General features: G+C 60.2%; 1 protein-coding gene across 2 annotated transcripts; it reads left to right on the plus strand.

Moving 5' to 3' along the window:
• Positions 1-583: 583 nt before the first annotated feature.
• On the plus strand, positions 584-25942 carry D2HGDH (D-2-hydroxyglutarate dehydrogenase). Of its 2 annotated transcripts, none has more exons than XM_061122697.1 (10): positions 584-623; positions 2145-2512; positions 6468-6525; positions 7719-7858; positions 8549-8742; positions 10097-10265; positions 12073-12216; positions 13211-13353; positions 16011-16176; positions 24806-25942. In XM_061122697.1, exons 2-10 carry the CDS (start codon positions 2155-2157, stop codon positions 25063-25065), a joined length of 1632 nt encoding a protein of 543 aa, XP_060978680.1. In that variant the 5' UTR covers positions 584-623; positions 2145-2154; the 3' UTR covers positions 25066-25942. The 2 variants fall into 2 exon arrangements, with proteins under 2 accessions (XP_060978680.1, XP_060978678.1); XM_061122695.1 differs by lacking the exon at positions 584-623 and adding an exon at positions 776-1164.
• The last annotated feature ends 100 nt before the right edge of the window (positions 25943-26042 follow it).

Here is a 26042-nt window from a genome sequence, read left to right on the forward strand (position 1 = left end):
AGAGGCGGACTCTGCGTCCTCCGGGGGGTGGTCTGGGCCTTCCTGAAGCGGGATCGCCACCCAGCCCAGATCCTAGGCCCCCTCACTTGAGTCACTGGGGTTCTATTCAAGAAGATGCTTGGGCAGCAGCTTCGGGGCGCCCTCGGGCTCTGCCTGCAGTGCATTCCTGACCCGCAGGGATGTCTCCCCTTCTGCCAGAGCTGGGGCCAGGGGACCGGGGCTCTAGGTGCCAGCGTTCCCCGAAACTGAGAGGGTGAGCCACGGTCCTCTGGGGATCCCTTAGGAGGGCGGAGTTACGCTCTGGGGTCAGGCGGGATGTACACGTGGGCCAGTCTTCGTGGAAGGGGTGGGAGCGTGTGCAGGGACCACGCTAGACGGTGCCAACGCGGCTCAAGGCCAGCTGACCTCGCGGGGGAAGCTGGATGAAGCCGGGCATCACGGCGAAAGGGGCGGGGCCCGGGATGGGCGGGGTCCGACGCAGAGGGCGGGGCCGTGAGTGGGCGGAGCCAGCAACAGGACTGGGCCGGAGTGGGCGGGGTCCCCGAGGGACTCCGGCGCAGGCGCAGTCCCTCCGCCCCGCCCACTCTCCGCGACGGCGCGAAGCTTGCGGCGGGGACGTGGACGTGAGTGCGTGCGCGCGGCCGCTCGGGGACTCGGCGGAAGCGCTGAGGGCCGCGGGCCGGGGGCGGCGGAAGCGCGCGGTCGCGGGGCGGCGGGAGCCCGCGGGACCCTCGGATCCCACCGCCCGGGCTGATCCGGTCACGCGATTGCGCAGGCCGCGCGCCCGGGGCCCTCCGGACGAGCCTGGGTGACTCTGCGTGCCCGGGGCGCCGGCGCTTGGTCGTCACCCCCTGGCTGGGGCGACCGCTCCTGGTCCCTGGTGGTCCCCGGTGGCCCCCAGTGGTCCCCTGACGGGCGTGACCCCAGGCGCCCGGCCCCCGGCGGGAGTCCGGCCCCGAGCTCGCCGCTCACCTGCCCTGCGCAGCCCTGAACCGTGGCGGGTGGGGTCGGCGTCCGCGCCTCCTTTAAGCCTCACCCCCTCTGGTGCGGTGCCTGCTGCCTCCAGGCACCCAGGGGCTCCGATCGTGTCCTCAAGGTCACTCGGAGGTGTGACCCTGCGCGAGGGCGCTGTCCCTCGTGCCGCCCAGGTGGTCTGAGCGCCAGGTGAGCTGGAAGCAACCAGAACACCGGTGCGCCACCCCGCTCCCCTCCCCGGGGGCTGCCTGACGAGTGTGCGCGCTCCCGGTCCCCCGGGGCGGGGGCCCAGAGGAGCTTCCCTCTGCCCCCAGCTTTTTGTGAACTTGTAGCATATCCACAAGCATAAGATTTATTTTTTTAACCACTCGTTCCCTGGTGGCTCCGTGGTAAAATACAAATGCAGGAGACACTGGTTCACTCCCTGGGTCAGGAAGATTCCAAGGAGAAGGAAATGGCAACCCTCTCAAGTATTCTTGCCTGGGCAATCCCAGGGACAGAGGAGCCTGGCTGGCTACAGTCCATGGGGTCGCAGAGTCGGACAAGACTTAAAGATTAAACCACCACATGCATGTGTAATGTGTGCGCTTAGTCGTGTCCAACTCTGCGTGCGAACCCAGTCCATGAACTGTAGTTTACCAGGCTCTTCTGCCCATGGGATTCTCCAGGCAAGAATACTGGAGCGGGTTGCCATTTCCTTTCCCAAAGGATCTTCTTGACCCAGGGATTGAACCCGTGTCTTTTGCATTTCCTGCATTGGCAGGCAGGTTCTTTACTAGCTGAGCCACCAGAGAAATGGCATCTGTTCCTTATAGCACCTTTACTGCTTGTTCCTTGTGAAGGAAGAGGGGCTGAAAGGGAGGCGAGGTTGTTGCAGATGTTAAAGCTAACACAGGGGTGGGGGTGGCCTCAGCCAGGGGTGTGCGTCTGGTAACGTGTCAGGGGTGACTCCTGCCGGGGGCCGTGCTGCGTCAGCTGAAGGCCTCGTGTCCCTTGTCCCCGCCCAGCCTGCCGCTTCTGGGTGGTCCAAATCTCACTCTGCCACCGCAGCCGTGGAAGCCACTGTGTGTTTCTGGGCCCTGCTGAGCTGTCTCCCCGCGCTGCAGGTGCTTCCCTTGTATTAGCTCCGTGCTTTTCCAGAGTCATAAGTCCGATCACTTACTTTGTAGGGCAGGAGTGATGATGCCCCGTCTGGTGCCCAGGTGGCCTGTGTGGCTCTTCTGCTGGCGGGCAGCCTGTGTCCAGGGAGCCTCCGTGCGACAGAGGATGTGGGCAGGACCGTCCAAGATCCCTGGGCCGGGCGGCCTGCGAGGGGTCTGGGGCACCGGCCCCCTGGTTCGACGAGGCAGCTCCTCGGCCTCCTCCCGTGCTCCTGAGGTGACGCTGACCCCAGAGCGCTACCCTGTGCGGCGGCTTCCCTTCTCCATGGTGTCTGAGGACGATCTGGCTGCCCTGGAGCACATCGTCCCTGGCAGGGTCATCACAGACCCGGAGGAGCTCGAGGCTCCCAACGTGGACTGGCTGAGGACGGTCCGAGGTGAGTGAGGGTCTGTTCACACTTCATGCTTGGCGTGGGCAGAGTTGAGGAACAGCCTGAACTCCAGGCGGCCAGTGGTGAGCACTGGCTGCAGGAGCTGTGGGTGGTGTCACAGACACTTTTCATATGCAGGACATCTGCAAATTAAGATAAAACAGCTGACCCCCCCCCCCACCCCCCCCAGCTGCTCCGAGGTGGGTGTGTGGTTAACTACTACTCACTTCCTCAGAACGCTTCAGTTCAGTTCAGTTCAGTTCAGTTCAGTCACTCAGTCGTGTCCAACTCTTTGCGACCCCATGGACTGCAGCACGCCAGGCCTCCATCACTAACTCCTGGAGTTTACTCAGACTCATGACCATTGAGTCAGTGATGCTATCAAACCATCTCATCCTCTGTCGTCCCCTTCTCCTCCCGCCTTCAATCTTTCCCAGCATCAGGGTCTTTTCCAATGAGTCAGTTCTTCACATGAGGTGGCCAAAGTAATGGAGTTTCAGCTTCAGTGTCAGTCCTTCCAGTGGATATTTGGGACTGATTTCCTTTAGGATGGACTGGTTGGATCTCCTTGAAGCCCAAGGGACTCTCAAGAGTCTTCTCCAACACCACAGTTCAAAAGCATCAATTCTTTGGCGCTTAACTTTCTTTATAGTCCAACTCTCACATCTGTACATGCCTACTGGAAAAACTATAGCTTTCAGTAGACCTTTGTTAGCAAAGTAATGTTTGCTTTTTAATATGCTGTCTAGGTTGGTCATAGCTTTGCTTCCAAGGAGCAAACGTCATTTAATTTCATGGCTGCAGCTAATGCCTGGGCTAATATGTAACAAGGAACCGCAAACTGGGCTCAAACTACTGAAGTGTCTCCTCTCTGTTCTTAGGTGTGGGTAGGGCTCCCTCTAGTGGAGAGTCTCTCCTGCCTCTTCCAGCTCCTGGGGCTCCAGGTGACCTTGGCTGTGACAACATCGTCCAGTCCTCGTCCCTCCTCACACGGCCCCTCCTTGTGTTTCCCTCTCTGTTCTCTTATGAGGTCACCTGTCCTTGGATTGGGGTACCACCCTCATCAGGATGATCTGAAGTTTAGATCCTTAACTTAATTACATCTATAAGGACCCTTTCTCCAAGGAAGGTCATGTTCATGGGTTCTGCGGGGTGGGGTGTCTACATGTCTTTTGGGGGGCCTGTTGTCCCCTCTGCAGCTTGCTTGGGAAAGATGTGGGCTCTGCCAGGTGGCCTGACCGCCCCAGCCTCCCTCTCCTCCAACCACACCCCCTGCACCAGCTTGGAGATTCTCCTTCTGGACCCAGCTCGCCTTCTTGGTAGCAGATTTCCGAAGGCCCTGTGTTGTCTTCCCTGGTGCTCAGATGGTAAAGAATCTGCCTGCAGTGCAGAAAACCCAGCTTCCATCCCTGGGTCAAGAAGATCCCCTGGAGAACGGAATGGCAACCTACTCCAGTATTCTTGCCTAGAAAATCCCATGGACAGAGGAGCCTGGCGGGCCACAGACCATGGGGTCACAAAGAGTCAGACATGACTGAGCAACTAACACTTTCACTTTTGTGTTGTATCCTGAAGTGATTTCAGAGATAATGTGACCTACTTAGTTAGAAAAACCAACACGATATTCTTGCTGCATATTAAGAAGATGTGGAAGACAGTTTACAACACGATGGCATATTTAAGCCTGAAATGCTAGGACACGCTGGGTGTCCAGGTCCTTAGGCTGGGCCTGGAGTCAGCGCAGTCCAGACTGAAGGTGAGCCGTGGAGGGTGTGCTGGGCTCTTGGCTCAGACACGGCGGGGGCCTTGCTGGTGGCAGGAAAGCTGAGTGAGGCTCCAGACCAGAGTGCAGCGTCATGAGCAAGTGGAATTGGGGCATAGGCGCAGATAACGTGATGGCCCTGCCCGTGGGGAGGCTGGAGGCGGTGGACGCCCTTCGGCTGGGCTTATCTACCGGGCACCCTTGATGGAAGGCATCCAGCCCCGTCCCACACAGAGCCCCCTTCCGAGCACAGGGCAGCGTGGTGTCTCAAAGACCGAGACAGGAGGGACGTCCCTGAGGAATGTGAGGGGCCTGCAGTCCGTGGGCAACGTGGATGCTGGGCACAGCTTGTTCTGCGGGCCACTGGGCTCGAGGAGGCAGCTCTGAGTCCTGGAGCAGAAAGTCTCTGTGGCCTGACCAGCAGGCTCCTGCCGAGGGTGGGGCAGGAGGTGTCAGCTCTGCAAGGTCCTGTGGAAGCAGCCCCGAGGCTGTGTGTGCTGACCCCGAGTGGTGTGTGCTGACCCCGAGGCGGTGTGTGCTGACCCCAAGTGGTGTGTGGTGATCCCAAGTGGTGTGTGTTGACCCCAAGTGGTGTGTGGTGACCCCAGGTGGTGTGCGCTGACCCCAAGGCGGTGTGCGCTGACCCTGAGGTGGTGTGCACTGACCCCGAGTGGTGTGTGCTGACCCCGAGGTGGTGCGTGCTGACCCCGAGTGGTGTGTACTGACCCCGAGATCTCTGGACACAAACTTGACAGGGGGACCAAGAGCCGGGAGCACTGCTGGGTTTGTGCGTGCCTAGATGAGGCCGTGGGGTGAGGAGGGTGCCTCCGGTTCTTCAAGCCCAGAGTCTCCTTGAATGAGAGAGAGGGCTGCAGGGGAAGCAGAGCAGGGGCAGGAAGGCTCTGCAGCGGTGGGGGCAGACGGCCGACTGAGAGGATGGTCCGGAAGGGCCCATGGAGGGCCCACTGGAGTTAGGCCATTGGAGCCCTGCTGGCAGGTGGCGGGCAGGGTGGGGAGGGCTGGGTCAGAGTGGCCCGCTATGGGCACAGGGGTGCTCAGAGAGGGAGGGAGGCTGCAGTGGGGAGTGGGGAGGGAGTAGGGGGTGGGGCACCCTGACCCTGTGCGGCTGACCCTTCTGCCTGTTCCCTTGCCAGCCTCTCCAGGCTGGATGCTCCTTCCCTCCCGTCCTGGGAGCCTCCCCGGAGTTGCCTCCGATGACCTCTGCTCTGGGCTTTGCTCTCTTTGTAGCCTCCCCTTATTAACACTTTGGACCATTTTCTTATCCTTTTCCCCATTAGAAAGGTAACTCCATGGGGCGGGAGAACTTTGTTTTTACTCTGTGTCTGGGCACACGGTGGGCACTTAGGTATTATTGGGAAACGCAATGAGTGAATGAAACCGACTGGAGCCTCGTGGGTGAACAGGGTCCCTGGACTCTGCTGCCCTGAAGGACCTGGATGCCTGACAGCCAACCGCCTGGGCAGACACGGTTCATTTGATGAAAAGCAAATGAGAAATGGCTTTCATAATAAGAAAATAAGGTAGAAACTACAACCTGATCTCAGAGCATCGTAAAAGTCAGTGACGCAGCAGGAAGATGTGCGAGACAGCCTCCTGTCCTCCTGCAGCCTCTTAGCTGCTTAAAGCACTTTCCGCAAAACTGAGAGCATAGAGAGAAACTTCACTGTCTTGGAGGCAGTGGTCAGGAATGCCAACAGATGAGGTCACGACTGGGCATCAAATAACTTGTGATAACCAAGAAATGAGAGTCCACAGCCTGCACCGCTGTGGATCGATAGCCAAGATTATAAATGCACGAGGTGGAGAAGGCCCCTTCCTGGAGCAGAAGGTCGGCTCATGAGTGCGGGTGAATGGGTGCATTAGGAAGCATCTCCGTGAGAACAGATTCGTGTGAAGATGATCCATAGACACCGAAGCTCATGGGCGTCCGCTCGCAGGGTGCCGGGTGTTCATGTGGCCTCAGGTGTCCCCACACAACACAGGTTACTTCCCTGGGAAACCCAGTCACTTGCAGTGGAGAAGACTCCAGGCCCCTGCCGCTAAGGTCCCCGGGCCCGCGGGCTGCCGGGCGGGCCCTCCTCCTCCTCAGCATTCGGGCTCTAGGCCTGGAGGCTGGCGGGCGTGCTTCCCCGGGAGGCGGGACGCCCCACCTGAGTGACCCTGGCTTCTATCCCGCAGGCTCCAGCAAGGTGCTGCTGAGACCCCGGACGACCCAGGAGGTGGCACACATCCTCAGGTAGGCGCCCTGCCCGCCCCACTGCCTCGTCACCAGCGCGGGGCCGAGAGCACGCAGAGCCCGCGGCCACGCAGGCGGGGACGGGAGGGCTGGCCGAGCAGCGGAGGGCGGGGCCGAGCAGGGGAGGGCGGGGCGAGCAGGGGAGGGCGGGGCGACGGGAGGGCGGGGCCGAGCAGGCTGAGCGGACCCGCGGCCTCCAGGGGGCGCCGGGCAGCCTTGTCGCCCAGGGCAGGGGCGGGCACAGGCCTTTTCTTGAAAAAACGTCTGCTTTGATGCTTTCTATCCCTACACGCTCGAGTTTACTATAGAAAAATTGGAAAACATACAAAGCCATAAAGAAAGAAAAAATTGCAAAAGCAACCAAAATTTTCCTCTCCGAAGATAACCACTGATGACATTTTGGTTTGTCAGCTCAGCGCTTTCCTGCACGTGTGTGGGTTGTTAAGCATCATCACATTGTATCTCCCATGTCATGGTCTTTTCCCTTCCACGTGGCAATGCCCGTGGTCTGATTCCTATTCCACGCCACTGTCGATGCGTGGAAGGTGAGCGCCCGTGAGTGCTCTGTCCCCGCCGCCCCGTGGAGGTGTGTGCAGGGACACCTGGCCCTGCTCCGTCTGAGCTTGGGCTGGAGGCTGACCGCCTGCCCGGGTGGCTCATGTGACGCAGGTGGGCAGCTTGCCCCTCTTGGTGGGGGGCCCAGTGCCCAGATCCTGACCCATCAGGGCCCGGTCCCTTCAGGTCTTTGCTCGGTAGGAGGCTGACTGGGGACGAGGTGCTGCTGGTGACTGACCTGCCTCTGAAGGGCAATGGGCAGGGGAAGGGTGGGCAGCGCAGGATGAAGGGGAGCAGAGATGTGGGGTGGGGGTGGGAGGGCCCCCGAGTTGCCGGGGCCGCAGTTGTCTGAGGTGAGCAGGGAGGGCGGCAGTGGGAACTCTGTCTGCGCCTCGGGGCTGCCTGGGCCTCGTCCATGACCTGGGAAGACCATGGCCGCCTGCTCCCTCCGCGGTTTGCCAGGGTCACTTGCCCCTCAGACTCCTGTCATGTGTGGGGACGGAGGAGGCACCCCCTCGAGTCTACGGCAGGAGGCTTGGTGGCGGGAGAGGCTGGGGTCTCACGGCCCTGATGGCGTCCCCCCCGGGGTGCTGGAGGAGTGGGAGAGGGCCCTGACCCTGGTCCTCGGCGTGTCCCAGGTACTGTCACGAGCGGAACCTGGCCGTGAACCCACAGGGGGGCAACACGGGCATGGTGGGCGGCAGCACGCCGGTCTTCGACGAGATCATTGTGTCCACTGCCCTCATGAACCAGGTCCTCAGCTTCCATGACGTGTCAGGTAAGGCTGGCCGCTCCCGGGACTTCCCTCTCGGCTGTGGGGCTGGGCTGGGTGGGGGGGGTCCCGGGTCCGGGGTTGAGGGACGAGCAGCCGCCCCTCTGCCTGAGCCAGAAGCCCAGGCCCCTTGGTCCTCGGGGCGATTTACACCGTGGACTTGAGCTGTGCTGCGGCCCCTCCTGGCCACGCCAACCCTTCCTGAGGCCTGTGGGGCACGTGCGGGGCTCCACGGTTTCGAAGCTCCAGGCCCCACAACTGTGTCGGTGCCTCTTGGGCAGGACCTCTGGGCCAATCATGCTCTCTGGCCAGGGCACCTGGACACTGGGGGGCTGGGCAGCATCCCAGCCTCCACACTCGATGCCAGCACCATCTCCAACCCAGATTATCTCCAGACTTGTCACATGTCCCCTGGGGCAGAATCCCACCCACACTTGAGGGCCCCAGCCTTGTAGGAACCCCTTTTCACTGCTCCCTTGCGTGAGCCTGTGTGTGTGAGCAGTGTTCCCCCCACGTGGCCTCACTGGTCTTTCCTCTTTTCTCATAAAGGCATCTCCTGGGGGAGGGACAGGGCACACCTGTTTTCCTCCTCGCCCTGGTTCCTGGGTGGGTAGACGCCCCTCCTGGGATATTTGGCCTGCTGGACTCCCTGAGCTGAGCCTGAGGGCCCCTGCGGGGGCTCTGCTTGCTTGGCAGGGGTCTTGGTCTGCCAGGCGGGGTGTGTTTTGGAGGCGCTGAGCCAGTACGTGGAGGAGCGGGGCTTCGTCATGCCTCTGGACCTCGGGGCGAAGGGCAGCTGCCACATCGGGGGGAATGTGGCCACCAACGCGGGCGGCCTGCGGTTTCTGCGATATGGCTCCCTGCGGGGGACAGTCCTGGGCCTGGAAGTGGTGAGCTGGGGACACTGTTGCCGCCGGGTGCTGGCCCTGCTTCTAGCGACCTGGCCGGACCTGCTCGGGTTCCTGGGTTGGTCCCAGGGAGCCGGCCTTTCCCAGTGGTCAGCATGCGAGGTCTCTGGTGAGACCCCCTGGCTCAGAGGTCAGGTGTACCCTTGCTCCCATGCATGGCACCCAGGGTGTGCAGGCCCAGGCCTGGTGCTGCCCTCTTGGGCTGCAGGTGGGTAGGGAGGCCACCTCGGGGTGTGGCCTAGTCTCCACTAGGCCCCACCTGGGCCGTGGGGGTTAGACGCAGCACCCCGCTCTCTGGCTTCCCACAAGGCGATGACGTACCTCCTGTCCCCGTGAAGGGCTGCTGTGGCAGCTGTTGCCCTGAGCAGGTTCCTGGACCGGTGGCATTCCGCCCGCTGGCTTTCCAGGGGCTCGTGACCAGAGGAGCCCGGTCAGGCCACCGTCACGGCTCCCAGGGGTTTTCTAAAGCCCGGACCCTATGTTTACCCAAGGAGGGGTCCGCTTCCGTCTGATAAATCACAAGTTTCCCGTAACTTTGTTCTCTGGCTGCAGGTTGTTGTTTTGTCAGTCACTTGCTCGCTTTTGCAAGTTGTTTCACTAAGCTTCTGACTGAATTCACCCAACGAGAGTCAGATAGGATTAGAGTGTGTGATTGAAGTGCCTGTGGATGAGGAGTGCAGGGCTGGGGGTGCTGGTGCACTGCCTTTCCCTGCCTTCCTGCACCCCAGGTGCTCCCTGCTCCACTCAGGTGCTCCCTGCTCCATCCTGGGTGCTCCCCACTCAACCCAAGGTGCTCCCTGCTCCACCCAGATGCTCCCTGCTCTATCCCGGGTGCTCCCTGCTCCATCCCGGATGCTCCCCACTCAACCCAAGGTGCTCCCCACTCAACCCAAGGTGCTCCCTGCTCCACCCAGGTGATCCCTGCTCCTTCCTGGGTGCTCCCTGCTCCATCCCAGGTGCTCCCCACTCAACCCAGGGTGCTCCCCGCTCCACCTGAGATGCTTCCTGCTCTGTCCTGGGAGCTTGCCACTCAACCCAAGGTGCTCCCCGCTCCATCCAGGTGCTTCCCTGCTCTGCCTCAGGTTCCCTGCTTCGTCCAAGGTGTTACTCCCTCTGTTCTGGGTGCTCCCCACTCTGTCCTGGGTGCTCCCCACTCCGTCCTGGGTGCTTCCCCCACTCCACTGGAGGTGCTGCCTGCTCTGCCCCTGGTGCTCCCCCCTCTCTGCCCTGGGTGCTCCCCCGCCCCCCTCCTCCACCCCGGGGCTCTCTCTCAAGGTGCACGGGGTGGGTTGGCCTCCCCAGGGTGGCGTGGGGCCAGTGCTGACGCCATCTCTAGGTGCTGGCCGACGGCACCGTCCTGAACTGCCTCACGTCTCTGAGGAAGGACAACACGGGCTACGACCTGAAGCAGCTCTTCATTGGGTCGGAGGGCACCCTGGGGGTCATCACGGCCGTGTCCGTCTTGTGTCCACCCAAGCCCAGCGCTGTGAACGTGGCCTTCCTGGGTAGGTGCCCTCCGTCAGCCTCCAGGGGTTCTTGGGCGGCACTGCCTGTGCCGGGGGGAGAGGGGGGCTGTCTGCAGCCGCGCGGGCCGCCCTTCCCGTTCCTCCCACTTCTCCCTCTCCCCTCAGGCCGGGACTTGGCCTTGGTGCGCACGGTGGGGTCTGCGCAGGGCGTGCTTTATTCTGTAAAAGGACCAGGGCTTCGTGCATCTCATCCAGCTGGTGTTTGTTATTCTTAAATAACAGTTTATGCTGTAAAGACCAAAAAGAAGCAAAACTAAAAGAAGATAAATCAGGAGAGCTGAGTTTGATCCCTGGGTTGGCACGATCCTCTGGAGAAGGAAATGGCAACCCACTCCAGTCTTCTTGCCTGGAGTATCACATGGTCAGAGGAGCCTGGTGGGCTGTGGTCCCTGGGGTCACACAGAGTCGGACACGACTGAGCACCTTTCACTCCCTGTCACTCACTCACGCCGTAAGATTCACAGGGAAGCAGCGTTTGGTGCCAGGTCCAGGGCCGCGTCTGTTCATCTCAGGGCTGTTAGTCCACCTGGTGGGGCCAGTGGCTCGCCCCCCACCCCCGCTCCTGGACCACCGTCTCTGTGAGCCCGTCGGGGCCCCTCCAGCCGTGCAGCTTCTCGGGTCCCCTGGCCTGGGGATGCTCGCTGTGCCTCTCCTCCCCCGCCCCTGTCCACCCGCGCCAGGCTGCGGCCCGCGGCTCCCCCACCCGCGGTCTTGTCCTGATTCCGTCTGGCGCGCTGGTCATCACTGTAATCTCACATTCACCCTTCCTGCGCTCCTGCGGCGGGCTTTCCCGGCCCCGCGCTGTGAACACATCCTGGTTGCTCCCATCATGGACGCCCGTGGCTGTGGGGTCCGTGTCGAGTTCCTGTCGAGTCTGTCTGGAACGTCTCCCTCCTCCCCTTTCCTGGAAGGTGGCCCCGGCGTCTGGTGTCTCCCATCCTGTGGGAGCCGCGCTCCTCACGGGTCCGTGGTCAGCAGTGGCGGGTTGGCGTCCCCTGCAGCCACCCTGAGGGGCTGTCTCCCTTTCTTTGGCCGACCTAAATATTTTGTCTTTTCCTTTGGTTGTTTATGGGTCCCGGTGTGTCTCCTGTGAGAGTGCATTTCTTTTTTTCTGGAACTACCTAAACCCCCACCCCAGAAGCTTCCCTCCACCCCATTCTCAGCAGCCACCCCGGCCCCCCCTCCTCCCAGCACGGTGATGAGACGCACGAGAGGACCGTCCAGGCTGTCGGTCTCCACGTGTCTTAGCCGCGCGGGTTTCCCTCCAGCCCCTCTCTGTGTTGTGTTCCGGAAGCTTTCCTCTGATCTGTCTCCAGTTCGCTCAGCTCCCTTTGCTGGGCTTCACAGGCCGCCCCCGGCTGCTCCTTGGCCCCACAGAGTGGGTCCCAGCCCCGACCCTCCTCCCTGCCCTCCCCGGGACTCCTAGTGCCTCCCAACCCCTGCCTGGAAGGGCCGAGCACACCCGTGTGCCCACCGGGCTCTTCTGGGCCCGCCCTGCCTGCCCACACATTGACGTCCGCGCCCTGTCTCGGGCACCTGGTTCTCCGCCGCGGAGAGCTGGGGGCCAGGACATGTGCCCTGAGTGGCTTGTGGGGCCTGGGGTGTCACAGAGACACAGCCAAGTTGCTTCCCGACGGGCCAGTTTCTGGCCGTGTGTTTGCGGACTTCCAAGTGGCCATTGGCAGGGCGGGTTGGTTTTGCTGCTTGAAGGGCGGCTCGGGTGGCCTGTGGCAAGGCTCCGTGTCCGCGTGCCAGTCCGCTTGTCCTCTCACCACGCCCGTTGCAGGCTGTCCGGGCTTTGCTGAGGTTCTACAGACCTTCCGCACCTGCAGGGCGATGCTGGGCGAGATCCTGTCTGCGTTTGAGTTCATGGACGCTGAGTGCATGAAGCTGGTCAGGCTCCACCTCGGTCTCTCCTGCCCCGTGCAAGGTACCGTCCCCGCCGGCGGGCAGTGCCCGCCACACCTTTTGCGCCGTTTGGCGTGTGGGCTGATGGAAGGTGCCAGGCCTCCAGCCTGTCCGCAGAGTGGAGGTGGCAGGGAGTGCAGCGGTTCTGCTGGCCCCGTCGCTGTTGAGGGCAGGGTTCTCCCTGAGATCCCTTTCCCTGCAGAGCTGGGTCAGATGCTGGCAGTTGTGCTGGAGCCGCAGGGTCTCTGGAACAGCCAGACGCAGTCAGGACCCTCCGCCGGCTCCTCAGCTGGGAGAAGTATCCCCCCACAACGTGCTGGCCCCCGGAGCTCAGCCAGCTCGTTCTGATTTAGCCGACGAGCTCGTCACGCCTGGTTCTTGAGTCCATGCGCTGTGTGCATCTGTGTAAACCCGCACAGTGCGGGTCCTGGCCCTCTCACTCCTGAAACTGACCGGAGGAGGTGGTCCTGGTCTCACCTCAGACCGCCCTTCCAGAACCACAGCCCTAAGCATAGGGCACTGATTTCCCCCATCCTGGAGGCTGCCAGTCCAGGACCAGGGCTCCACGGGGGCTGGGTTCTGGTGAGGGTCCTCACGTGGCATCTTCTCTGTGTGTGAGGGCCTGCAGAAGTGGAGGGTCCCTTGGGGTGGGGGTGGGAAGGTCCCTGGTGTGAGTGGGGAGTCTCTCATGGGGTGGAGGGCCCCTGGATGCACAGAGCGCCCCTGGGGAGTCATCGACCTCGACAGGCACCACGCCTCCGCTCACCCTGCAGTTTGACGAGAGGAACCCTGCCCTCCACGGCGCGGTCCCGGCCCCAGCAGTCCGGCTCTGCCCTGTCTCCGGGGGCACTGTCTGTCTTACAGTGGAAGACCTGTTTTTGAGCTGCAGTAGCCGGTGGCTGCTCTGTGGGTGACCCCGGCGCATCGGGAGTTGCTGGAGCCCCCTGGCCCTGGCGGTCCTGCCCCAGCCTTCCCCTGACCGCTGCTCCCTGCTCTCCCTGCCCCTGCCCTTCCAGAAAGCCCCTTCTACGTCCTCGTCGAGACTGCGGGCTCCGGGCCAGGGCACGACGCTGAGAAGCTGGGCCGCTTCCTGGAGCAGGTGCTGGATTCAGGGCTGGTGACCGACGGGACCCTGGGCAGCGACGAGAGGAGGATCAAGGTGGGCGATGCCCCCCACGTGCTGAAGTGAGAGGGGCTGCGGCTGGGGACCCGCCTACCGGCCGCCCCGCTGGGATGCGCTTGGTGTCAGGGTCTGTGGACTAGGGGGTGGCTGGGCAGGGCGTGGGGGCTCCGTGGGAGGGGCTTCACCAGAGAGTGAGGAGGGTGGGCCTGGCCGGGGGGAGGCTGCTGTCACCGTGCAGGCGTGGGCGTTGGGGGGCCACGGTTGCCATTCAGGGGCTGGGGCAGAGGGCCCGGCCACCCCTCCTGTTCCCACCTGGCCCTCCGCTCTGGGCTCCTAGATGGCCCTCACCTCCTGACCCGTGATTTCAGTCCTGCTCCCCGTCCTGGTGACCCTCCACCTTCCTGTCAGCCTCTCTGTCCGCTCCTTCCTGTGAGGCTGGGCTTACTGGGCTGAGTCCAGGGGCTGTGTCCTGGGGAGGATGGGGGTTGTGTCCTGGGGGGGATGGGGGCTGTGTCCTGGGCGGGGATGGGGGCTGTGTCCTGGGGAGGATGGGGCTGTGTCCTGGTGGGGATGGGGGCTGTGTCCTGGGCGGGGATGGGGGCTGTGTCCTGGGGAGGATGGGGGCTGTGTCCTGGTGGGGATGGGGGCTGTGTCCTGGGGGGGATGGGGGCTGAGTCCTGGGGAGGATGGGGGCTGTGTCCTGGGGGGGATGGGGGCTGTGTCCTGGGGGGGATGGGGGTTGTGTCCTGGGGGGGGATGGGGGCTGAGTCCTGGGGGGGATGGGGGCTGTGTCCTGGGGGGGATGGGGGCTGTGTCCTGGAGAGGATGGGGACTGTGTCCTGGGGGGCATGGAGGGCTGTGTCCTGGGGGCTGTGTCCTGGGGAGGATGGGAGCTGTGTCCTGGGGGGGGGGGATGGGGGCTGTGTCCTGGGGGGGATGGGGGCTGTGTTCTGGGGGCTGTGTCCTGGGGGGGATGGGGGTTGTGTCCTGGGGGGGGATGGGGGCTGTGTCCTGGTGGGGATGGGGGCTGTGTCCTGGGGAGGATGGGGGCTGTGTCCTGGTGGGGATGGGGGCTGTGTCCTGGGGAGGATGGGGGCTGTGTCCTGGGGGCTGTGTCCTGGGAGGGGATGGGGGCTGTGTCCTGGTGGGGATGGGGGCTGTGTCCTGGGGAGGATGGGGGCTGTGTCCTGGTGGGGATGGGGGCTGTGTCCTGGGGAGGATGGGGGCTGTGTCCTGGGGGGCATGGAGGGCTGTGTCCTGGAGGGCATGGAGGGCTGTGTCCTGGGGGGCATGGGGGCTGTGTCCTGGGGGGCATGGAGGGCTGTGTCCTGGGGGGCATGGAGGGCTGTGTCCTGGGGGGCATGGAGGGCTATGTCCTGGGGGGGATGGGGGCTGTGTCCTGGGAGGGGATGGGGGCTGAGTCCTGGGGGGGATGGGGGCTGTGTCCTGGGGGCTGTGTCCTGGGGGCGGTGCGTCCTCTCCCCACCAGGGCCCAGTGCTAGGGCTTGCCTCCCATGTTTCCCTTGTTTCCCCCTAAATGCACTCTGTTGCCTGGGAAAGAGGAAGCACTGGGCCTCGGGCCTGAGAGCTGGGCCCTGCCCCTCCGGGCACAGGAGCCGGGCACATGTCCGCGCCTCCTGACGGGGGCCCAGCTCCAGCGGCCCTGGCTCCATCTGGATGCACCGAGCTCCAGGCTGCTGCGCGGGGCGGGCGGGTGGCTGTGTTCCCAGCTCAGGGCCAGAGTGAGTCCCACCCCAGGGGCCACGCTGCCTGCCTTGGTGCCCTGTCCTCAAGCGCTGGTGTCCGGGGCCTGGCGGTGACACGAGGTGGGGTCAGGGGCGTTTGAGCCTGGGTGGGCTGGGGGAGCAGCGTCAACTCTGCAGGGCACAGAGGCCTTGCAGATGGAATGTCCTAGAGAGAGTGGGTTTGGAGCAGCGGGCGGGGTGGGCGGACAAGGGGCCTGCAGCTCTGTGGCCATGCCGGGACGTGAGGGCTTGAGGAGGCCGCGCGGGGTGGGCAGGGCTGCCGGGCTCAGGCCGCCCGTGCAGGGATGTGGCGGGCCCCGGGCGCGGGGGAAGCATCGGGCCAGGATGATGGTCGGGGCACCCAGGCGCGGGAAGGGCATGACCCACGGTGCTGAGCGACTGGGGAAACGCAGACGCCCGCTGGGTATCCGTGCTGCTGAGGAACTGTTCCTTACTTAGGGGTGATTACTGCACCGTGGGCTTATTAAAAAAGAAACGAAAGAAGTGAAGTTTTCCGTTACCCGGAAAGCTGCCTCGTCTCGAGGTTTCCTGCGACGTGGTGGGGGGACGTGGAGGATGGGGGGGGACGAGACGGGCCAGGTCTGGGGACACCCTCCCGTCTGTCTGTGACGGGAAAGGATGTCGTGGGGCCCTGGGAAGGGTGTGGGGCCGTGGTGAGGTCCCCGGCATCCCCGGGCCGGGGGTGCCCCTCTGTCGGCCTCACCCCCACCTTGCCCGGCCGATCCCGGGTCACAGGGTCAGTGCTGCTTGTCCCTGAGGGGCCCTGGGTGTCTGCTGCCAGGGGCTGCCCAGCTGCGTCCAGGGTGCCCGTCCAGTGTGGATTCTCGGACGGAAGCCGCGTCCCTGTCACCTGGAGGTTCCCTCCCGACCCCGGGGCCACCCCGCAGCCCTGCCTGCTTGGGGTGACGGTGCCCATTCCCCCTCCAGATGCTGTGGGCACTCAGGGAGAGGATCACCGAGGCCCTGAGCCACGACGGCTACGTCTACAAGTACGACCTCTCGCTGCCCCTGGACAGGCTCTACGACCTTGTGGGTGACCTGCGTGCCCGACTCGGCCCGAGCGCCAAGCGCGTGGTGGGCTATGGCCATCTGGGTGAGCGCAGCCCGCAGGGCAGGGGGCATGCCTGGGGCATCGTGGGGCATCCCAGGAAGGCCCGCCCTGGGAGCGTGGGCTTGGGGCTTGACTGGGGCGCGGGGCTGGCCTGATCACAGGGGGTCTCGTGTTTGAGGATTAGCTCTGACCCTGCCTTCCCTCCAGATGAAAGGGTCTTAAAACCAGTTCCAGTCATTATTGTGTGCAGAAGAGTCACACTTATAAGTTACTGATTCACAGGAAGGAGCGATTTCATCCCCCTTGATTCTCAGCAGCCTTCGGGACCGGGTGTCTCAAAGCCCCGTCTCTTCCTGGGTGTGGGGCGGCGTCTGCCTGGGGCCTCCGCTGTCCTTTCCATAAGGTGGGCCCAGTTCCGCCTCCCAGGACTGTGTGTGGGGGCCCTGAATGTGTCACGTGGAGGAATTCCACTCTGGAAATTGAGCCTGATTGCTGAATTTTCCGAATGCTCTCTCTGCGTCTGCCCGGGTGCCGGGCTCCGGTTTCCCGTTGACCCCCTGCAGGGCTTGTCTCTCTGGACCTGGGGCGAGTGGGTCTGTGTCTCCGGGTCAGCCCAGCATGGACCGGACCCTTTCTGTGTCTTGTCTGAACCCACTGACTGACCCCGCGGAGGACCTCCTCAGCCCTACACTGTCAGGTTCCCTGTCTGTCCAGGCTGGAGGTTGGTCAGTCATAAAGCGACCTGGGGGTCGTCTCGGGAAGCGTCTGGCAAGTTGGAATTCCTCCTCTGTGAATGCTGAGTACAACTTGCAGGTGAAGGCACTTGGGCCCGAAGGTTTTTGTGGGTGACTTTTTTGGGGGGGCAGTTTCTTTAATGACTACAGGACTCTGCCAGCGTTCCTTTTCTTCAGAATTGACTTTGTTCATTTTTTTCTGGCCTTTTGTCTGTCTCTTCTAAGATTCTGAGTGTTCTGGCATCGCATGGTTCTTATTCTTTGTGCTGTGTCCAGCACTTGCGGAAGGGGACTGTTTAACTCCGGATTTGGATTGTTTCTTATCTCTGTACAACCCGAAGGTGTGAGTTGTTTTCTTTGGGACCTTACTGAGAGCTCTAGGTGGGGAGCCGGCTCTCCGATGGTGCAGAGGGCCTGCTCACGGAGGCAGGGGAGGAGCCTGGATACATAGGGGCTTTCTGCTGGGGACAGAAAAACCCGTGTAGTCAAACAACAAAGGATCAGTGCTCCTCACAAAAGCCAGGCATCCCACGGCAGTGACCTCAGTGCTCTCTGTGCTGGGAGCCGCAGGGTCTGGGCTCGCTGGGGAAGGCGCGGAGGTCTGGGCCCGCGGTGGGAGGTGCGGGAGTCTGGGCTCGTGCGGGGAGGTGCGGGGGAGGCACGGGGTCAGGGCTCATGGTAAACATGCATTCTGCATGGCCCTCACCTGTCTCGGGCCGGGGTGCGTCCGGGTTTCCGCACAGGGCTGTGGGCGCAGGGGCTGACGGCCAGGCCCTCGTGACTGGAGCAGATGGCCGCCCCGTCCACACCACTTTCTCTCCTGCTCGGGTGCTGTCGATCTCAGTCTCTCCAGAGTCAGCGCTGGGCCTTGCTGGTCTTTTCCCTTGTGGGTTTTCTGTTTCCTGCTTTCCTTGCTCTTTATTCTTCACCTTCAGGCGTCACCACTGCTCTTCTGACTTCATACCTAAACACGTAGCTCTCTGACTTTCAGCCTTTCTGCTCTTCAGTGTACTTCAGTTTCCCTCCATGTAAGCACACAGGTGGTGTTTGCTGGTTTTAAGAAGTACCTGGTTCTTGCCTCCTCAGACTTGGCAGCATCCAGGAGCGCCCGCAGAAGTCAGCGGGGCCAGACCTGGCTCCAGGTCCTTGTGTCCTCTGGCCGAGGCGCTGGCCCTGCACGCCCGGTACTTCAGCCCACTCCGGGCATCCGCTCCCCTGGGCGCTCGATGCCACCCCTCTGCAGAGCAGTGGGTCGGGGACACCCGGGTGCCTCCCTCTGTCCCATCTCTGCCGCTGGCCGGGTGCTCCCCCGCCATCTGAGGGCACTCTCATCATCTTTCGGCTCTGAATGTTTTCTGATTTCCCTTGTCATTGCTTCTTTGACGCGTGAGGTGGGCAGAACTGTGTGTTTTAACTTGCAAACATGCGGGAGTTTTCCGTCCACTTGAAGACCATGGGCTTGTTGTTGGCCCTGTGGGGGCAGAGGACTGGGTGGGGCACGCCGCTTGTGGAAGTGTGGCCCCTGCCCGGGGCGCCGCCAGCCTCCCCGGCCGTTTGCCAGGGCTGCGAGCAGGCCCCTGGACCCAGCCCGCCCTCTGCGCTGCCGGTTGCTGGGGCCCGCTTGGCTTTCAGCGGCTGAGGGAGCCCCCTCCCCCCATAGAGGGCGGGCTCCCTTCTCCTGGTGCCTCAACAGCTTCTGCAGGTGGAGATCTGGGCTGTCAGTTTGAGGCCGAGAGCTTGGCCTCTGTGCACCGGTGCCAGGTCGAATCTCAGAGGCATGGTTTGGGATGAAGTAATACAAAGTAGATTTATTGCTTTGCCAGGCAGGGGAGACACAGTGGGGTCCTGCCGCCAACCTGTGTCCCAAGCCGGGAGGATCTGGTGAGGAGTTTATGGGGATCATGCAGGGTGCGGTTGATGATAGGGATCAGGCTGTGAGCAGGGCCTGCACTCCCCTAGCCTGCTGGATGATAAGGATCAGGGTGTGAGCAGGGCCTGAATTCCTTTAGCATGGCCTCACATGTCTCCTGAGCTTTTCCAGATTAGCAATGAACAACCTGACACTTGCACTTATGGGGGCGCTTAGTTCTGTAAAGCTCAAAGATACTGTCATGTGCGTCCCTTGAGGTGCAGCTGAAACCACGCACCTCAGATTGGGACTTGAACCCATGTGGTGGGGGCAGGGACTCGAATGCAGCCAAAATCCATGGCCTTTTCTTTCTTGTTTTTTTTTTTTTTAATTTTTTTCACATGTGCTATGTGACTTCTGGGTTTCCCCAGTGGCTCGGTGGTAAAGAATCCACCTGCAGAGCATGAGCCACAGGTTCGATCCCTGGGTCGGGAAGATCCCCCTGGAGGATGACCTGGCAACCCATTCCAGTATTCTCGCCTGGAGAATCCCCGGGACAGAGGAGCGAGCTAAACATCGTCCGTGGAGTCGCAGAGTCGGCCACGACTGAGCAGCTAAGCATGCAACACGCGTGTGACGGTTAAAAGCTGTCGACTTACTGTTGGCCATGCTTGGTTTTCATTGCCGTGTGGACTTTCTCCAGGGGTGGACAGTGGGCTTCTCGCTGCAGGGGCTTCTCTTATTGCAGAGCACAACTCTAAGGGCGCCTCTAGAGCGTACAGGCTCAGGAGTGGTGGTGCTTAGTTGTCCTGCAGCATGCGGAATCTTCTAGGACCAGGGATCAAACCCACCTCCCCTGCGTTGGCAGGCAGAGTCTTTTTTTTTTTTTTTTTTTTTTTTGCAGGCAGAGTCTTAACCGCTGGACCACCAGGGGAGTCCACCCATGGTCTTTTAACTAAGATTGCACACCTGGTCTCAGGTGTGCTCAGGTTCTTGATATCTTGTTGGAGAAACGATTCAGTGAGAGATAAAATAGTCGGTAAGAAGCGGGTTTATTTAGAGAGAGACACACTCACCATCTCAGAAGGTGAGAGTACCCCGTATATGGGGTGGCCAGTGTTTATTAGGCGAGTAATTTCATAAGCTAATGAGTGGGAGGATTGTTCCAGCTGCTTTGGGGGTGAGGCGGAGGTTTCCAGAAATTGGATCATGGCCACTTCTTGGTCTCTGTGGGTCGGCCTTGGCCCTGGCATGCTGACCTGTTACGATGACATGTACTGAGGCCCAGGGTCTAGTGGAGGTTGACTCATCGCCATTTTGGGCCCGTCTGGCTCTGATTATCCCAGCAGTCTTGTTCTATTAAAGGTTGCGCCCTGCCCCTTTCCCTGTTTCACGGCCAGGACCCGCCCGAGGCCGCTCTGCTCTTGGCTCCTCCTCCCTGTCTCTGCACCCCTCCCCTCCCTGATGAGCCACTGTTCCAGTCTGCCCTTTGGAGCTCAGTGAAGGTCACGGAGGCTGAACAGAGAGACCCCGCGGGGTCCTGCTCGGTTTCAGGTAGCTCGACTTGTAGGGCATTTTAGCAAAGAACAGTACCTCTTTGGAGACAGTGTGGATGAAGAAAGAGGATGGACGTTCAGGGGCAAATTGTGGGAAGGTTTATAAATACACAGGAACCTGGTGGACACGAGCCTCATGTAGGAGCTGTCCCGGAGCTGTCCCGGGTGGTGACCCTGCCCTTGCCGGGGCCTGGGGACGCCTTTACACACTCTCGTCCTGCTTCCGGGTGCCTGGAGGGCAGGGGGCTACTCTGTGTCTCTTTCTTCTCAGTTGCCTTCAGCTCAGAATAATCCTTATGCCAACGTGGCCTGGTTTGATGTGGCATGTTTTGCTGCCCTTCATTTACAGAGACTGTAGTCACTCGGTGACCTGGATTGGTCTGACTTTGGGCCTTCTATTTCTCCTTCATTTCTTCTATTTTTTTTAGTCTGGTTTATTACCTTCTTTGCCAGCAAAGGTCTGTCTAGTCAAAGCTATGGTTTTTCTAGTGGTCATGTATGGATATGAGAGTTGGACTACAAAGAAAGCTGAGCACTGAAGAATTGATGCTTTTGAACTGTGGTGTTGGAGAAGACTCTTAGGAGTCCCTTGGACTGCAAGGAGATCCATCCAGTCCACCCTAAAGGAGATCAGTCCTGGGTGTTCATTGGAAGGACTGATGTTGAGGCTGAAGCTCCAATACTTTGGCCACCTGATGAGAAGAACTGACTCATTGGAAAAGACCCTGATGCTGGGAAAGATTGAAGGTGGGAGGAGAAGGGGACGACAGAGGATGAGATGGTTGGATGGTATCACTGACTCGAGGGACATGAGTTTGAGTAAGCTCTAGGAGTTGGTGATGGACAGGGAGGCTTGGTGTGCTGCAATCCATGGGGTCGCAAAGAGTCAGACACGACTGAGTGACTGAACGGAACTGAACTGAACTACCTTCTTTTGGTTGGTGTTTTTTCTCATAGAGTTTGTTTCCATTTACTAACAAGAAATTATGCCTATCTGCTCTTTCGGCAGTAGCCCTAGAATTGTATCTTCATCCGGGTGGTGGTGGTGTTCAATTGCTTAGTTGTGTTCAACTCTTTGTGACCCCCTGGACTGCAGCACACCAGACTCCTCTGTCCTCCGCTATCTTCTGGAGTTTGCTCAAATTCATGTCGTTTGAGTTGGTGATGCTATCTAACCATCTCATCCTCTGCTGCACCGTTCTCCTTTTGCCTTCAATCTTTCCCAGCATCAGGGTCTTTTCCAAAGAGTCAGCTCTTCTCATTAGGTGGCCAAAGTATTGGAGTTTCAACTTTAGCATCAGTCTTTCCAATGAATATTCAGGACTGATTTCCTTTAGGATTGACTGGTTTGATCTCCTTGCAGTCCAAGGGACTCTCAGGAGTCTTCTCCAACACCACAGTTTGAAAGCACCAGTTTTTCATCACTTGTTGGTCCTTTAATGGACCGGAACCTGGTGGCCCGGAGAGTAAGAGAGAGAGAGGCTGGTATCCCCTGGTTTACGCGGAAAGCCAACAGAATCCTGTTCTTAGGGCCTGCGCTGCTGCATGTAGGCACCGGGTGCCCTCTCGAGTGGGTGAAGGCACAGTGCACCTTCTCAAGAGGGTCTTAGAAGCCCAGGCAAGAAAGTGAGCTCAGCTAGCCTCCGCGCTCCAAGGAATTAGCCAGAAATAGAGAGAGAGAGAGAGAGAGAGAGAGAGAGAGAAAGAGAGAATAGAAAGAGAGAGAGAAAGAGAGAATAGAAAGAAAGAAAGACATGGGGACCCAAGCTCTGATGGAGCAAAGGTGTTTTAATCAACATGGCGTGGGCATATATACTGTAGTTATTCTCAGCAAAGATAAAGATTACAATTCCAGACTTACAAAACAGAAGACAATCCCTATCAAAGAGAGAGTTGCAAACAATCACCTTTTACCATATGGCTCATAAAAAGGAAGAGGGTACTTATCACCGTAATGAGAAATGCCTGGATTCCTCAGCTCCGGGAAAGGTGTGCCTCTCCTCTTAATTCCTGAATATTCAGGAATCAATAAGGGCCGAAGCGTTCCTGACAGATCCAAAATGGCACACAGGAAGCCTCTTGTTAAATGCTTCCTGACAATCACTCACCCTTCTTTATGGCCCAGCTCTCACATCTGTACATGACTATTGGAAAAACCATAGCTTTGACTATAGGGACCTTTGTCAGCAAAGTGATCTCTGATCTCTAATACACTGTCTATATTTGTCATAACTTTTCTTCCAAGGAGCAAGCATCTTTTATTTTTATGGCTGCAGTCACCATCCGCAGTGATTTTGGAGCCTAAGAAAATAAAATGTCACTGTTTCTACTTTTTCCCCTTCTAATGACCATGAAGTGATGGGACCAGATGCCATGATCTTACTAAGTTTTAAGCCAGCTTTTTCACTCCCCTCTTTGACCCTCATCAAGAGACTCTTTAATTCCTCTTCACTTTCTGCCATCGGAATGGTGTCATCTGCATGTCTGAGGTTGTTGATATTTCTTCCTGCAAAGTTATCAGGGTGGTCCTACCTTAAAAGAGTTGGAGATTAATCAGTATTGTGACCCTCTTCCCAAGCAGTGTGCTGGCCTGTGTGTCAGCTTGGCTGGGCCGTGTGCCCAGATGCTTGGTCGGACGTCAATCTGAATATTGCTGTGAAGATAGTTTTAAGATGAAATTAGCATTTAAAGCCACAGAGCTTGAATAAAGCAGGTCACCCTCCCCATGTGGGAGGATCTTGCCTGATCACTGAAGGCCTGGACTACAGGACACAGACGTCCCCCATGGAAGGGGCCTTTGGACCAGAGCTGCAGCGTCAGCTCGTTTCTGGGTGTCTACCTGCTGGGCTAACCACTCCCCACAGTCCTCTGGGCCAGTTCCTTATGGTCAGCTCTCTGTCCCCCACCCTCTGGACACCCCTGTTTCCCTGAGAGCCTGACCGGTCCTCGGAGCAGGGGCCTTGGGGCCCTGCCCCTTGGGTGTTATCTGCTCCTGGTCGCATGCTGTGTGTGGAGTGTGTTCCAGTTCCGTGATGTTTCCTAGCCCTAGCGGCAGTGCTGGCTGTTGTTACTGCCGTGAGAGCTCGTGGCTGACCAGACTCACCCACACTGCTGGTCCATCTTTGACCTGGTAGCACAGCCCTGCCTTTAGTTTCCTCTGGGCCGGGAAGGCAGGTGACATCATGTCGTGGATTTTGTTAGCCTGAAAATGTACGCGTTCTGCTCTTGAGCGGTTTCTCCCCAGTGAACTTTGAGACTCTGGTCTGACAGTCCGGTTCTCTGCAGAGTGGAGGCACTGCTGACTGCTGTTGGCAGGTAGCTGTGGGCCAGTGGTGCTCCACGGAAGGAGATCCTTGTCCTCGGGGTTCCTTGGCTTCTCTCAGCTTTGTTTAGGTGGGTCAGTGTCTGTCAGCTGGAGTCCGTGGGCTTTGCCTTCAGACACCGCTCCCCAGTTGTCCCTGCAGATACTGTCTCCCCATCCCCGCCCCCTGGAGTGTCCCCCGAGGGCTCAGGATGCGTCCCGTCTCTGCCGGCCATGGTCCCAGTTCTCTGCGTGCTTGTCTGTTTTCCATCCTGCTACATCTCTCTCTGCTTGTTGACATTTCAGTAACCCTCTTTTTCATTTCTAGATTGGCCTGGATATTTAAAAGCTTTCTGGTCCATGTTTTATATTTTCTCTCTCTTATTTCTTTAAACACATGAAGCATTTATTTTCTGTTTTTGGAAATCACTGGATCGCAGGTCTTTGTGGGTCTTGGTCATCATGGTTTCTTTTCTTTGTGTTTGTGATTTTTGTCTTAGGCTTTGTGTGGGGTGTGTGTGTGTCTTAGGCTTTTATCTGTGGGAATTGTTGGAGGCTGAGTTGGAGGGAATTTGGCATGGGGGCAGGGTGGGCCCCGGGGCTGTGTGGACCCCGCAGGCCCACGCAGGGGGCTGCTGTGTGGATGTGCTGTGAGTACTAATGGAGCCCAGCTCCTCTCTCCGCACTGCTTCCCTTGTTTGCAAAGCCTTCACCCTGGGTGTGTTGTGGGAACCACGTTTGGTGGGAGTGGGGACCCTGGTTTGCTCCCTACATTTGACAGACGTGCATGGAGGAGGGGGCATAAGAAGCCCCAGGTCACAGGGTCAGAGGTCCAAGGTCACTGGGTTAGAGGCTGCAGGTCACCTCGTTAGCGGCCTCCTGGGTGTTGGGAGACCCGGGTCTGCGGCGGTCTCGGTGGTCCCACCGAGCTCATGCAGGTTGGGCGGATGTGTGTCCATCTCAGGTGGGGGCCCTCAGGGAGGGGGTGCTGTGCGGGAGGGGTGGGGGCTGGGGAGAACTCGGAGAGACACCTGTGTGCAGCTAGGGGCACCGCGACCCCCAGAGGAGGGCAGTGACCACTCCCAGGTAGTCGCCTGTGGTGTGAAGGGGGGCGGGGTGGGGCTGGGGGCTCTTGGAAGTGGGCGGCCTGGGGAAGGAAGGGGCCTTGGGGAGGAGAGGGCCTCAAGGGGCAGAGGAGGCCCCGCTGACCTGCGCATCCCTGCTCCTGCAGGGGACGGCAACCTGCACCTCAACGTGACGGCCGAGACCTTCAGCGCGTCCCTGCTGGGCACCCTGGAGCCCTATGTGTACGAGTGGACGGCAGGCCAGCAGGGCAGCGTCAGCGCCGAGCACGGCCTGGGCTTCAAGAAAAAGGACGTCCTCGGCTACAGCAAGCCCCCCGAGGCGCTGCAGCTCATGAGGCAGCTCAAGGCCCTCCTGGACCCCAAGGGCATCCTGAACCCCTACAAGACGCTGCCCACCCACGCCTGATGGCCCCTTGCAGCCAGACCGGGGGGCCTCCATTCGGTCTTGGCATTGCCCGTGGGGTGGGCCTGCAGAGCCTCCAACCCACAGAGCCAGCAGCAGGCTGGACGACTGGCTGCTTGGTCCAGGGGCCCGAAGCTGGCCCCATGAAGCCCAGGACACATGGCTCTCTCGGCAGGAATCTTCTGGAGCCCCGCTGTTCTGTTGGGTGGGCCGAGTGCAGAGGGCCGCCTGTCCACTATTGCCTGCCCGCTGGACAGACACTCCATGCCTCCGCAGGTCCTGGACAGGCTGGGTGGGTGCACAGTTCTGCCCACTCAGAGTCGACCAGGTCACTCCTGCTTGCTTGCCTGTGGCCTGCGGGATCCCGCCTTGTGGGGTACATCCCTGAGAGGGCGGTCCTACCACTGGCCCCCCACTCAGCGCAAGCCTCTGAGGGGCCCCAGGCAGAGGGAATGAACTCCACGTGGGTAACGGGGCACTGAGGCGGGTCTATTCGCGCTCTGACCAGCAGAGCTGAGACATTGGGCACTTTCTGGACAACAGCCGGTCCCCTTTGAGCCAGAGGGACGGGTGTGCCCTGCCCTGGGTGTGTCATGTCCCTGTTTGCTGGAAGGCCCGGCGGTTCAGAAGCCAGCCACCCGTTTCTCGCACTTGCTGTGACGCGTCCATGGAGATGTCTTTCCGGTTCTGCTCTGACCACAAACGTCAGTAGTGCCGGGTGAGAAGCCCTGCCAGCCACAGGCATCCTGTCACCCCGAGCAGGTGCTCCCCCGTTGACCTTGGTCCCCTGGAGCAGCTGCTGGGGCTTGGAGACGGTCTGAGAGGCTGGACTCGCCTTCTTTCTGGTGCAGTGAGCTTCCAATAAAAGTGATTAACCAGGGTCCTCTCCTCCGTTTTGTTCCTAGGAAAGTGGCCTCACAAGCTGGGTGAAGGGCCCATGTACTGTGTTCTTGAGTGCTGGAATGTCAGTGCCCTGGGGT

This window comes from Dama dama, chromosome 20, assembly GCF_033118175.1.
Source record: "Dama dama isolate Ldn47 chromosome 20, ASM3311817v1, whole genome shotgun sequence".
Classification (NCBI taxonomy): Eukaryota; Metazoa; Chordata; class Mammalia; order Artiodactyla; family Cervidae; genus Dama; species Dama dama.

What these genes read in the sequence shown, in the direction of transcription:
- D2HGDH (XM_061122697.1), top strand. Translation starts at nt 2,155, where the DNA reads ATGATGCCCCGTCTGGTGCCCAGGTGGCCTGTGTGGCTCTTCTGCTGG. An exon ending in TCTCTCCTGCCCCGTGCAAG is followed by an intron (nt 12,217 to 13,210) that starts GTACCGTCCCCG and finishes CTGCCCTTCCAG; the next exon opens with AAAGCCCCTTCTACGTCCTC. An exon ending in GGTGGGCTATGGCCATCTGG is followed by an intron (nt 16,177 to 24,805) that starts GTGAGCGCAGCC and finishes CTGCTCCTGCAG; the next exon opens with GGGACGGCAACCTGCACCTC.